The 13,166-nt window shown below is 39.5% G+C and overlaps 1 protein-coding gene across 28 annotated transcripts in view; it reads left to right on the top strand.

The window, feature by feature from the left end:
• Positions 1-13,166, top strand: part of RBFOX2 (RNA binding fox-1 homolog 2) — a 258,234-nt gene that overhangs the window by 220,271 nt on the left and 24,797 nt on the right. For 26 of the 28 annotated variants that reach the window (XM_036019548.1, XM_036019554.1, XM_036019553.1 and 23 more), the window contains 3 exons: positions 891-944; positions 10,021-10,113; positions 12,942-13,002. In XM_036019548.1, coding sequence (XP_035875441.1) covers positions 891-944; positions 10,021-10,113; positions 12,942-13,002 — 208 coding nt within the window. The remainder of the gene's footprint in view (positions 1-890; positions 945-10,020; positions 10,114-12,941; positions 13,003-13,166) is intronic. The other 2 variants (XM_036019558.1, XM_036019559.1) reach the window with 1 other exon arrangement.

The raw sequence follows: 13,166 nt of genomic DNA, 5'->3' as shown, positions 1-13,166 counted from the left end.
TTGTGTGGGCCCCTCCCATCAGCTGCCAGCTACCCAACTGTAGAGTTACTTATAGGTTGTGGTTTTAGCGTTGTTTGATTTTTCCAAATGTGAAAATATTTAACTAATTACAAAACAAAGTTTCTATTTAAGATATTCTTGATGATGTTCACTGCAGAAAAATTAAAGTGGCAGATAAATGGGATGATACATAATGTCCATGAGTGTTTAAGTATAATGGAAAATAACATGTAACCTATAGAAATAATAGACAAGTATTTATTGACTTGGAAAGTTGTTCATAGTATATTGAGTTAAAAAAATAAGGGTGATATGTGGAAATATTCCGTACCAATACATGCCTGAGGGGAAGCCCGGAAGGCCGTGGACCAGAACTGAGGTGGTGGGATTGCAGGTGGTACTCGCTTTCTGCTTCCCCCTGCCTTTTTATTTATCCGTATTTTCTAATTGTACAGTGAACACGACCTACTTTCATAAATTAAAGGAAAAAAGGGGAAGCAGTACAGCATTCAAATCTTTCCATTTAGGATTTACTTCTTAAAACTGACACATTTAAAATAGTAGAGACATAGTGGGGAACATCCCTGGTTCTGTGAAGAAGCACACAGTAGGGCGACTGTCTGCATGTGTCCTGAAGACAGCTCCCACCGCAAAGAGGTGGGCAGCGCAGGAGCAAGTGAGGTGGGGAAGGAGTGGAAGCGGGGAAATGATCCGCTCAGTGGTAAGGAGAACTCAGACACTGGCACTGGGACCCGACCAGCGAATAGAAACGTGGGCATTGAATGGGCCATTTAAAGCAGGGAGAGAGCCCCTGTCTCTCTTTCAGAAGACAGTAAAGTATGCGGATAAAAAGCTGACGATAGACAAATATTTCGTTTTTGTCTCTGCAGCAGTTTGGCAAAATCCTAGATGTAGAAATAATCTTTAATGAACGCGGCTCTAAGGTAAGCTCCATTTCAGTATTAAGTGTGCTTGGTTTCTTTTTAGTTTTGTTGTATTTTAAACAGTAAGTAACCAGAAAACTTAAGCTGTTTTTCAAGCCTGCAGAAAGTATTCCCAGCTATCAGCATGGATTAGATGATCTCTAAAAATAAGCTGCCACATGGCCAAACCTTATCTTAATACTTAAACGGGGAGAGTGATGGGGAAGACACAGAGAGGTTTGAGGGGCCGGTGTGGCCATCAGGAAGACAGGGCCCGGGAGACGCCCGTCCTTCACTGGACTTCCTGCCCTAAGCTTCTTGCACGAACGGAGAAGAGAGAAGACTGGAGAAAGTGAAATTCAGTTCAGCTTTTAAGAACTGAACTTTGAAATGACGTGCTTAGGAGCAACTTGACTGCTCCAGTCCTTCAGTTGACTCGCTCTCTCTTTTGAATGAATTTTAACACGGCTTAAATACAGGGGATATAGTGACTCAGGACTTCGCTGTGAACTGATTTCCTCCTTTAAGTGACTCCCAGGTAGGCAAGCTGCAGCCTTGTAGTCACTTCAATCACGAGGACAGTGGGTGGTTTTTTGTTGGTTGTTTTGTTGTTGTTGGGGGGGGGGTTGCATAAAAATGAAAGAAGTAACAGTGTGCCGTTTGATATGTGTATTCTCTCCTAAATGTGTTCTACATAAGAACTGGAATTTTTGATTAAAACTTATTTTTCCTTAATAATTTACTGTTAATTTCACAATCTGTATGATTTAGAATTTTTTATAAGCAGTGGTGTTTTTAGGAATGAGCAAATGGTAAAGTTTTATAATGGCATTATAAGAAAAGATTTGATGAAATCAATTTTGGAAGGTTTTATTTGAAAGTTTTCTTCCTCCTCAACAAATTAAATACACCCCTCAGACACAGTCAGCTGTGGCCAAGCTCAGAAATTTTTACCTTGCTTGTTCAGTTCCACTTGCATTTTTAGGTAAAACCAGTTTTTTAATTAATTTTCATTTGATCGGCCCTACTGAACTTTAAAGATAGCCCTTGGCTATGATTAAATCTCAATTATTTGCTTTATTTAATGTAGTGTTTATTGCTATCTAATTTCTTATTCCAAATTCACCAATCTTTGGTAATTAATAACACGTATCTACAGAGTTATATATGCTGGCTGCCCCCGTCTGCACTGATACAAATGTATGTACTATTCTCATGCTCCTGATCATTATTCCCTTCCTTTATAGACTCCATCAACACTAAAAGTGTTTAATTCTGACCATAATAACTATTCTTTAATATTAAAGAGGTAATTATACTCTAAGCTTCCAGTTTTCAGTTAAAACAAAAAACGATTACTATGCCTATACAGAACTTTCTCCAGCACTTACTTGGTAAGTATTTTTAAAGTGAAATAGATTCAGACTGTAACCAGTAAAACTATGTATGCTTGTGATTTACTCACAGTGGATATCTGTTTCTTTGTCATATAGTTTGCTTTTGTTTTTGTGACCTTTTTAGATACAAAGTGAAAAAAATGACTGGTTTAGAGATGAGAAGCACATGAATATAAAATGAATATGTGAAGATTGTTGACTACACTGTTTATCTAAAGTAGCGATTTAAATGTTTTCGGTTTTTAAGTATATGCACTTACAATGTCCTTAACGAGACTCGAACAACTGAAAAGCCCAGTATAATTTCATCAGGCATTGAGGACTTGCTCCTCACCAACAAAGTAATTTGATTGAATTCTTTGAAGCAAAGGAAATTGATCTTTCTGGAGGGTTCTTTCATTGACTTCAAGGATTTTTAAATTTACCCGATTCGATTGCTTCTCCCTTGTAACTTTCATTTTTAAATGACACAAGCCTTCCTTTTCTGTTTGGGGAATCTAGAAGCACATGCTGCCTCTCTCAGCCAGGTGCTGTGGCCTCACTGCCCCTTTTTCTTTGGGCCGCTGAAGGACAGACAGACCGTTACTGATTGGTACACGTTTTAAAACGAAGCACGGAATTCGGATTGTCTTCAGTCTGCCTTCAAGGACTGGCACAAAACCTGTCTTCATCCTCGTACTTCTTAACTGTTGTCACCCAGAGTTCTTTGCTGGAGTGGGCTCCTCTGGGGCTGCTTTGAGGCTTGGTAATAGAGATTTATGTTGGAGTTAAGCCAACATAAATGCCTCGATTCCTCTTCTGGAATCCACCTTAGATAAAATGAACCAGTGCTTTTCTTTTTGTAAATTAAGTTTCATTTCTCACGTCTAATATGTTTGGGGTTGACTATAAAATCACAACATGTCTTAAAAGGAGCCCGAGAAAAGAAAACTTATGTGGTCCTTTTGTTGAGTTGTTCAGTCAGCCTTGGCTGGTGTGGCTCAGTGGATTCAGTGTAGGCCTGCGAACCAAAGGGTCACAGGTTCAATTCCCAGTCAGGGCACAGGCCTGGACTGCGGGACAGATCCCCAGTTGGGGGCACACAAGAGGCAACCACACATTGACATTTATCTCCCTCTCACCCCTTCTCTCTAAAAAAATAAATAGAGTCTTGTTTTAAAAAGAAAAGAGTTGTTCAGTCTTTTAAGAGTGCTTTTCTGTATAGAAATTACCTTTATTGAATTTTTTTGGAGCAGTAATGGAAAAACTAGTCACAAATTAATTTTTAGATAAGTTGTACTTACATGTAAGGCAGTATTTAACTGAACGGCTCCAAAACAAAAAAACAACAACAACTCTTTACCATGTCTTTTGTTTTGTTTTGTTTTGTTTTAATAATGAGACTTTCAGCCCAGGGGTTTAGAATATACCCACTTAAAATTATAAGTGGACATTGTTACGCTTCCATGCCCCTCCCTGCCTGCCCGTCTCCTACCTCTACAGCCTGCCTGCAGAGTAGAATTTCTGTGCTTTCAGGAAGTAATTGTTTCTTTGTTGCTATTTTCCTTTTTTCTTCTTTGACCTTCATATTCTGGATTTGGTTTACCTAGACTATGGAATGAATATATATCATTTACATGCATACACATGCACACTATAAATTGTTTCCTGTCATTTTTAAAAAATCCTTTTATTCCCTATTCCTTTGTATAAACATGAAGTCAGCTGTATTTAATTTTCTGTGATTAACTGAAACAGAGATAGATTATGCTTTTGAAAATGTGCAGTAAGGATATAGGATGAAAAAATGGTACCCCTGCCAAAAAACTAATTAATTGTACTCAAACGGAATTCTAGAAAAGAATTATTCGGACATGTGTAGCTTTGTCGATTCTCCACATTTCACCAGTCATGATAGAGTAAACAAGGAGGTACAGGTGGAACAGCCGTATGTCCTGGTTTATCAAGGATAGTCCCAGTTTATACCTATCATCTTAGCGTAATTATTAATGATGTACCTTTTCCCCCTTAAAGTGCATGTTTGGACAGTAAATTATATTGTCGCTCTTTATATAGATTCTTTGAGGAACAGCTTTTTTAAAAGCGCCCTTTTAAAAATGATTATAAAAGGAAAACATGGTATTTAGTGAAGTGGAATGAATAAAGAAAGCATACATAGCTCATTAAAGAGAATATTCACGAATATTCTCATGTATTTCCTCCCAGTCTTTTCTCACATAGACTCTTAAACAGAACTCTGAGTAAGGGTCACCTAGTTTGACCCAGTGCTCTTGACCTTGAATTCTCTGCTGGACACTTTTAGTGCCCAAGAACTTGTTGTTTTTCAAAGTTTATTCCATTGTTGAAATTCAGATTTTCCACCATCCTGTTCATCATCACCCAGCTCCATAACAATTCACGATAATTATCACGCTTATTAAATTAAGAAATACACGTATTCTAATCATATTTTCCACAAAGTTTTTTCAGTATACTTCTGGTGTTGTCACTTGAAGGGGTGTGTATGTATTATAAATACTGACTGTGGAGTATCTTTACTTCTTCAGACAGAAGCTCTTTACTTCTTCAGACAGTGCCAATTACTAAGTTGACTAAAAGACTACAAAGTAGAGCACAGCAACAATTATCGAGATTTCTAGCAAATTTTAGTCACTATGTTCTTCCTCCTCTCGGGTGGATTTCTGGGATGATGGAGATGTGGTTTGGGGCTGGACTTAAGTTTAAGCTACAAGTTAGAGAAGACAGAACCTCCACTTCCGCTCCTCAGACACAAGGGATGTACTCCAACTTCTTGCCTGTTTCCCTGGCTTTCAATTTCATGAAAAGAAGAGTATTTATTTCTTTCAAAATATGGTCAAAAGACTGTCTTTGAAATTGCACTAAATCGACTTTTGTGATTCTCAGTAAAATTTGATAGATAATGCTGAAGTGAAATGTTTTTTATCGTACTTAAAACTGAATTAACAATGCATGTATTTCCAAAGGGCTTAGTTTATTTTCTTTTGTTACCATTTTATGGGTTTTAGTTTTATTTTTCTTTTATTTATTTTTTAATTTCTGTGTTCTGGCCATACCCAGGAGAACCGTCTGCTTTTGATTTCTCCCTAAAAAGTTACATGGTAAATTTTCTTTCTCATTCTTCTGAGATGGAAAAATTCAAAGATTATACCAATTAAAAAATACTTTTACATTGCTCATCCTATTGCTTGTTATTTATTGCAGTCTGAGGCCAGACTAAAAAGGTGACAGTTATTCGGTTCCTGTGTGCCCTTGATGATGTCAAGTCAGGTGATGAAATTTTTGTCGCTCACAAGAAGCTTTAACCACAACCAATAAACACACCATTCCTCGATTTCACAAAAGACAGCTTAGGGAGCTGGTAACCACTGATGTGATACTGGTGTGTTTCCGTTGTCACCACAGAAGGACTTTGGGGACTGGGAACCTCAGGTGAAAGTGTAGAGCATCAGGCCTGCACTGTCCATCCAGGGGCCGTGTCGGGCCCGTGAGAGGTGGTGAATCTGAACTGAGGTGTGCTTTTGGTGTGAAGCGCACACCGATTCAACAAAGAATGTCAGATATCTCACTAGTAATGGTTGTGTGTTGATGCCCGTTTGAAATGATAATATGTTGTATATGTTGGGTTAAGTAAAGTAAGTTCTTGAAGTTAATGTCACCTAGTTTTATTTTTTTAATGTGGCCAGGAGAAAATTTTAAATTCCGTGTGTGGATCGTGTTACATTTCTGTCTGATAGCTGCTGGTGTTGGCGGACACTGCTTACATCATTTTTTAATTAAAAATGAAAGTTCACTTTTTAGCTGTTTTTTATCTTTTTATCTATATATATACATGATATATTTACCCTTGTTAAGAGTTTGAGATTAAATCTTCGTTTGACTTTGAAGCTATTCAGACTGGTTATTAGTTCCCATTTGACACACTGAATGCTCATTTTGAAGCTCTTCGTGGGAAAATGTGTTAGGATTAGACATAATTTTATTAATTTTTTTAAAGCAAGAGATGTTAATGGCCAAACATAATATGAATTAGATTTTTGAGAATGAAGGGATATTAAAACATAATTTTATGTAAGCATATTTTCCTATTAGTAACTTTTTAAGCCTGGGTAATCTGTGAATATCCTTAACTGAGTTTCTGGCACCTTTTCAAAAATGTGAAATTTTATTGAAGAACACCGTCCATTAAAACAAGTTTTCAGGCTTTATTTGAATTCATATTCATGAAACCAAACTGTGAATGTGACAGATAAGGAAGTATTAGTTGGGTTGGTAGAAAACGACCTGTTTGAAGTTTCAGCGTGAGAAAAGAGTATTTTAAGACCGCTATGTTTAAAATGCTGCTTGTGCTTCTCACCGTCCTGATCAGACTGGAGTTCTGTGAGGTATATATAATGGCCTGTTGCCTCTGAACAACTTACGCAGATGTGGCGGCTTAGTGCCGCCCGGGTTCATTACCGTGCGTCTCTGGAGGACAAGCGTCCAAAATGGGTCTCTCTGGGCTACGGTCCAAGTGTCCCTGGACACTGGGTTTTCAGGGGTCATCCACTTCCTCGCTTTTTGCAGCCCTGTTCCTTGGCCTCAGCCCCTTTCCAAATCCATCAGCAATGGCCAGGAGGCCAGCCAGACTTGCTCAGGCCGCCACACTCCAACGCTGACTCTCCTGCTTCCCTCTTTCACAGCTGGGTGCCCTGGTGATCTCACTGGGCTCTCCTGGGTAATCCAGGGTGACCTCCCTATCTAGAGATCACTGATTTAATCACACCTGCACAATCCCTTTTGCCACGGAAGGCAACATAGTCACAGGTTCCGGGGACTAGGACATGGGTGGGGGTCGTTCTTCTGCCTGCCACAGGGTCCGAGTATCTTCAAAGGAAAGAAGAAATCCTCTTACCTCTGTTTCCCCTCAGGTCTCCCAAAGTGTCAGCCAGCCAGTCCTTCCTCCTCTTCCCCGGGTGAAGATGCCTGTAGAGATGGCTTTATTCTCCTCTCTTTGGTGTCTTGATTAGCATTTCCTTGGACGGATAAGCACCTTTCCTTTTCCAGAATATTAAGGTCATTATTGGCAAAAATCTTACACAAGCAAACTTGAATGTTAAACTTGGCCATTGCCGACCCACCATTGCCGGTGTTTGTGACACCGACACCGTGCAGGGCGTGCAGTCTGTGTGCCACAGGTGTCCTGCCCGCACTCCAGCAAGGAAGGTCATAGAGCACAGTCAGCGATGCGATTTGAGCAAGAAAATTGTAAGGACTTTGGGACTGATGTAGTTTAGTAAATAGAATACTTGGATTTCAAGCTGAACTTCTGTCCAGTTTCCCCACCATTAGCTGCAGGAGGAAGCCACAGGGAAGGAAGAAGGCCTCGTTGATGCTTGGAGCCTTGTTGGCGACTGAGTACTTAACCTCGGTCTGACTCCATTTCTTTACCTTCTAAGTGGACCCAGCAGGTGTATCCTTTCTGCCCCATGGTTGTATTTAAAAGACAAACATGTATATATGTGTATATGTATGTACGTAGATGTAGTCATCATGCTCTACTTAAAAATCTAGCTTTAGTCTGCACATAATCCGTTATACAGGTACTAATGTGTTAGTAACTTAACCCAAGGCATACAATGTGTGAGGCCATGACAGTCAGTTGGATTAGAGCTAATAATACTCCTAAAATGTGATATAAAAATTCATCGCTATCTGTGACCTCTCCTAAAAGGTTTCACTTTTTGGAGGATTCGCCAGAATTTGAGACCTGGTTCCCTGTCTTCAGCAGATCCAGTGTAAACAACAAATGGCGTAATTAGTAACTTGCCCTTGTATACCTGGAGTTGTCAAAGTGCCGACATCAAAATTTAACTTTCCAAATGTGTTCCCATTGAAATTTTCAACACATTTCCATTTTTAAGGGAGATATTAACTAAAGTTACCCGTGATGTTCTATCCCAAGCAACATACGTTTAAAATTTTAGCATTGCACGTTCTAGAGTATTTACGGTGGTAGAGACAATCCACTGGAATCCTCCATGGTTCTCCTCCCAATCATATAAGCGTTCCGAATTCTGTGTAGCCAGGTCCTTCAAAATCATGGAGTTGCTGTTATAAAACTTGACTAAGCAAGGCACAGTTTACCATCTCAGTGAAGAACAGGTTTTGTGTATGAGTAAACATAAGGAATCCAGATTATCCTTATCCTGCAACAAAATGTTCAAAGAATGCTAGAGGGACAATGAAGCTATTGAGAAATGAGGCGTTTCCCAGAAAACCCTAAGAATTAACCACTCTACAGATGTAAATAGCTTGAGAAAATTTTAGTTGCAAAGTGGAAAGATAAGGACAAAGCACCTAAAATGAAACTGATATAATGCTTTGTGAAATAGTTGTATAAGAATATAGTAAATCCTTTTTTAAAAAAAAAAGAATACAGTAAGTCCCGCTGATGTTGAAGTTAACCAGTAGTACTGTAACCCAGACAGTCTTTTCGAATATAATGTGAGCAATAAAGTGGGTTAACTCCCTGGTCTCCTGCTTTGTCCCTGTAATGAACTAAAGCCACGTGGGGGTTTTCTGTTTTGTTTGGTTTTTGGCAGTATCTACAGTATACAAATTAACTAGTCCTAACTCGAGTAGCAACTGTATTGCTGTTCTATGGTGTTCTTTTCCTGTCGAATAGTGTGCAACTGATGCCACTAATGTAGATCTCATTTCCACTGCCTTTTTGACTTCCTTTTTTCTCTACGTGTGGAAAATTGCTGATACTTTTAGTAATAGATGCAGATGTCAACAAACGTGCAACTTCCGTAAATTTGGACAAGCAATGTTTTGAAATTCAGCTGAACCTACAGGGGTGGGCAAAGGTAGGCTCAGAGTTGTTTGTATGGAAAATAATACAATAATTAATAAGTAGTCTGTGCACTCAGAACCTTAAGCCTACTTTTGCCTACCCCTGCATTTTCACTCTGTGCCAGTCTGGTCATTTGCAGTTGGCACTGAAGAAGGTCTTATGTGACTGACCCTTGCTTGGCGATAGTTACATTTGCTTGGATGAACATGCGTGCTTTCCTTCACCGCATGTGGCACCTACAGAACTGTATATTAAGATTTTGTCTTAAATTATCTTATTCCCAAAGTAATTAATAGGGGTATGAGCAAGAGGCAAAGTGGGGCTAAAATGATTAGACCTCCCCAAAAAATCTCCATTATATAATGATTATACTTAAATATCAGGTTTCATGTAGCAGTTACTAGGGAATAATTGATTTAATTAAGTAGTTTTTAATATTACATAAAAGGACACAAATATTAACAGCATGAGTTGGGAGAGAAAGGTAGAATGTTTTTTAAAAAATACTCAAATTTTTGGATGAATAATTTGACCCGAGTAACTCTATACCTTAATTTTGGTCTGGCCTCACATGCTTTATGTTTTATTTTTTATTATTGTTATTATTATTGTTGTTGTTAATTACATTATTATTATTACTACCACTACAGTTCTTTATTCTTTTAGTGGATTTAATTTCCCTTTACAAAATATGCATGGTCCACAAACGTGACTTCAGGAGCATATTGCTGAGTTGTTGCTGATGTCAGTTTCATACTATGATATTTTTTCTCTGTTTACCAAGAGATCAGTATTTCAATATAACGATGTGCATGTTTTCCCCCCCTTCTCCCGCTGCATGCAGGGATTCGGGTTCGTAACTTTCGAGAATAGTGCTGATGCAGACAGGGCCAGGGAGAAATTACACGGCACCGTGGTAGAGGGCCGTAAAATCGAGGTGCATGTCTTCAATAATTCAATTTCTGGTTTATATTTTTGTTTCTCTTTTTGTGTATTGCCTCACTGATTTCACATTTGGAACCCTGTCTGTCGTGTGTGTGTGTGGCACATGTATCTGTGTTTGTGTCTCTGTGTCCTTCACCTCCTTGCACTAAAATGTATAAAAGTAACACTTCTACCCCCCTCCCCTGCCTTTTTTGTTATTTGGGGGTTTTAAGTCTTGGTTTCCTTGTGTGCGTGTGTGTGTGTGCACTTTTCATTTACCTTTTTCTTCCGAAGTGCTCGTCTTTCTGCTCTCTTGATTTTTTTCCTTTGCTTCAGTTTGCGAGACTCCAAATTCCTGTGATCAGGCCAAAATAAAACAAACTTTAAAAATGTCTATCACTCTCCAATTTATAACATTGTATCCTGTAATAAATCAAGGGGCCAGCCAATGCCCTCTCTCTCCCTCTCTCTCCCTCTCTCCCTGTCTCTCTCTCTATCTCTCTCTTTCTCTCTCTTTCTCTCTCGGGAGGCCAGTTCGCCTCCATGTGTGTGATAAGCAAGGAATAGAAGATCATAGAGGTTGTGGGGAGGAAGGAAAGAATCCAAAGCTCATCAAATATATTTAATGTCAAGAAATCCTCAAACAGAGGGTTTGATGGTTGCCTGGTGAGCGTACTCTCGATGTAACTGTGTTGGCCACCTGGCGCTCACCAGCCCTTCTTAAAAAGGCAGTGAAGGTTAACTGGCTCCTTTCCCCTCTCCCAGTTTTGAAAAGTATGAAATATGAAAGCCACCATTTTGAGTAAGATGTCTGCATATTTTGCTTTTCTTCCCCCCTCCCTTTCCAATGGTTTAGCATTTAGGGCCCTCCACTTGACTCACTCTTTCCATGGTAACTATACACAATGCTGGCGATGGTGCCCGTTGGCGGTAAGTGAAACCAAAGCACTAGAGAAGAAGCTTTATAAAACGTAATTACAAAACAATTAAATAAGAAAGAAAAAGTCCATCTGCCATCTCACATTAACACGACAAAATGTGATTTGACTTGTTGCTCCTCTTCCTTTCCCTTCCCCCCTTTTATTTTCAATGCTGTTGAGTAATGCCGCCTGGACTTTGTATGTACATTGTTCTGTAGCCTTCTGAGCTGTTTGATACTGACGTCATGGTGATTTTTTCCCCTTGCACATCTTACTCAGAGTTACTGAACTCCAATTTGGCTGGTTTTATTAATGCATTTCCTGCCCCTGCTTCCTTTCCTACTTTTCCTCTTTCCAAAACCTCCATTTAGAGCTGCGACTGTTCCTTCTTTGCCCTTGATGACTCTCCTTCCTGCCCGTGACACCCTCCTCCACTTCCTCTTTTCCCTGCCTTTTTGTCAGTCCACCCGAGTTCTGCTGCCGTCCCTCCCCCTATTCCTTTCCCGCCCTTTCTCTGTTACATGCAGCTATTGGTCTCTTTTGCTGACTGATGGCCTCTGATTGGTTCTGGCCATTTTTTCTTTTAAGTGCTTGGGTGCATTCTGCTCTAGCGGCTACTGTAAGCTCTTGCCCCATTTTCACTCCTGTCCCTGAGAGCCTCGCTCTTCACTTCTCCCTTCTTTCCAGAAGTGATTGTTTTTTCCTTTTTTTTATTTGTGTGTGTGTGTTTTTTAACAGCATGCTCTCAGTCTCATCATTGTTGTATCTCATTCTTTCTTTTTAAATGTGAAATGTTTATGGTATTCGGTGGGTCAAACTAGAGTAAATGGAGTTTCAAGCTCTTTTCCTCACATGGGCATACGGCTACTCTACAAATCCTGAAAGACATACTAAAGCATTTTTAGTTCCAGTTTTACCTAAAAATTGGTCTTTTTGTAACATAAATTTATCGTTGTTATACAAATTTAAAATAATGTCAGTTTTCCAGAGGCAAAGTAAGACATTTATATTTTGTGTGTTTGATCATTTTTTTTTTCCAAAACTGACCAGTTTTATGACCTGACAGCACCGTGTGTAATAAGACTCTGGTGAGGCGCCCCGTCCCGCCAGAGCGCCGAGGCTGGTTCTGCCGCTGGGCGCTGGGCGGCCGTGCCCTGACCTCAGGCCGCTCCCCCTTTCCTTCCCCAGCACTGCCTGTGCACCCCCTCCCCCTCACACGGAGAATGCGGTACACGGTGCTGTTCTCTGCTGAGGGTGCACAGCACCGTGAAACAGTTCTGTCTTCAGTTCTTTTAAGTGCCTAATTGAAAGGCCTCCTGAAAACTTCCTTTATAAACGGATAGACCGCGTAGTCTAGAAAATCCACAGTGCTTCTCAAGACTGTCAGTGTGGAAGTCTAAGTTCCTGTGTTGGTCGTCTAACTTCAAACAGGAAAATCCGAGACAAGTATATCAAAATGCTGGCCATCAGAATAGGTGGAATCCACAGATTTATTTTCTTACCTTCCTGTAAATCTGTTTTCCCACCCATGTGGCAAGCGTCTATTTTACTAATGAACTTCAGAGTTCATGGGAAAACAGAGTTGTTTCTAATTTACTGTTCTCTCATCTTTTCCTTAACACAGAGACTTCTCTGTTTAAGATCTCCAAAGAGTTTGCAAATGCCGTTTGTCTTTGGAGGACTGGGTGGTAAAGTGGCCCTAGTTTTCCATTTGGAGAGTAAGAAACTACATTTTACTCTTGTTGGCCTCATTTAATAAACGCTTTAATTAAAATACTATATATTAATATTTTATATCGCTATATTAATTATTTAAATCAGTGCTCTGAAATTTGCATTTTAAATTGAGTATGTAATTGGGTGAGCACCTCCATGTTCCTTAATGTGGTCTACTTCCCCCCACCCCTCTTTCTGTTTTCAGGTGAATAATGCTACAGCACGTGTAATGACCAACAAGAAGATGGTCACACCGTATGCAAATGGTAACTACAAGTCATCTTCAGAATGATGCCATTTATTCTTGTGTATGTGTATGAGCTTTCCGTAAACATCAAAGAATCTCTCTTGATTTTAGTCTCATGACAGTTTGTCTCATTTACATGGAAGTATTTTCTTAACCGAGGAGGGTGCTTTATTTTTAGAAATG

This window comes from Phyllostomus discolor, chromosome 2 (genome assembly GCF_004126475.2).
Source record: "Phyllostomus discolor isolate MPI-MPIP mPhyDis1 chromosome 2, mPhyDis1.pri.v3, whole genome shotgun sequence".
Taxonomy (NCBI): domain Eukaryota; kingdom Metazoa; phylum Chordata; class Mammalia; order Chiroptera; family Phyllostomidae; genus Phyllostomus; species Phyllostomus discolor.
Note: the sequence above shows the minus strand (reverse complement) of the source record. Positions and strands in the feature narration are given on the sequence as shown.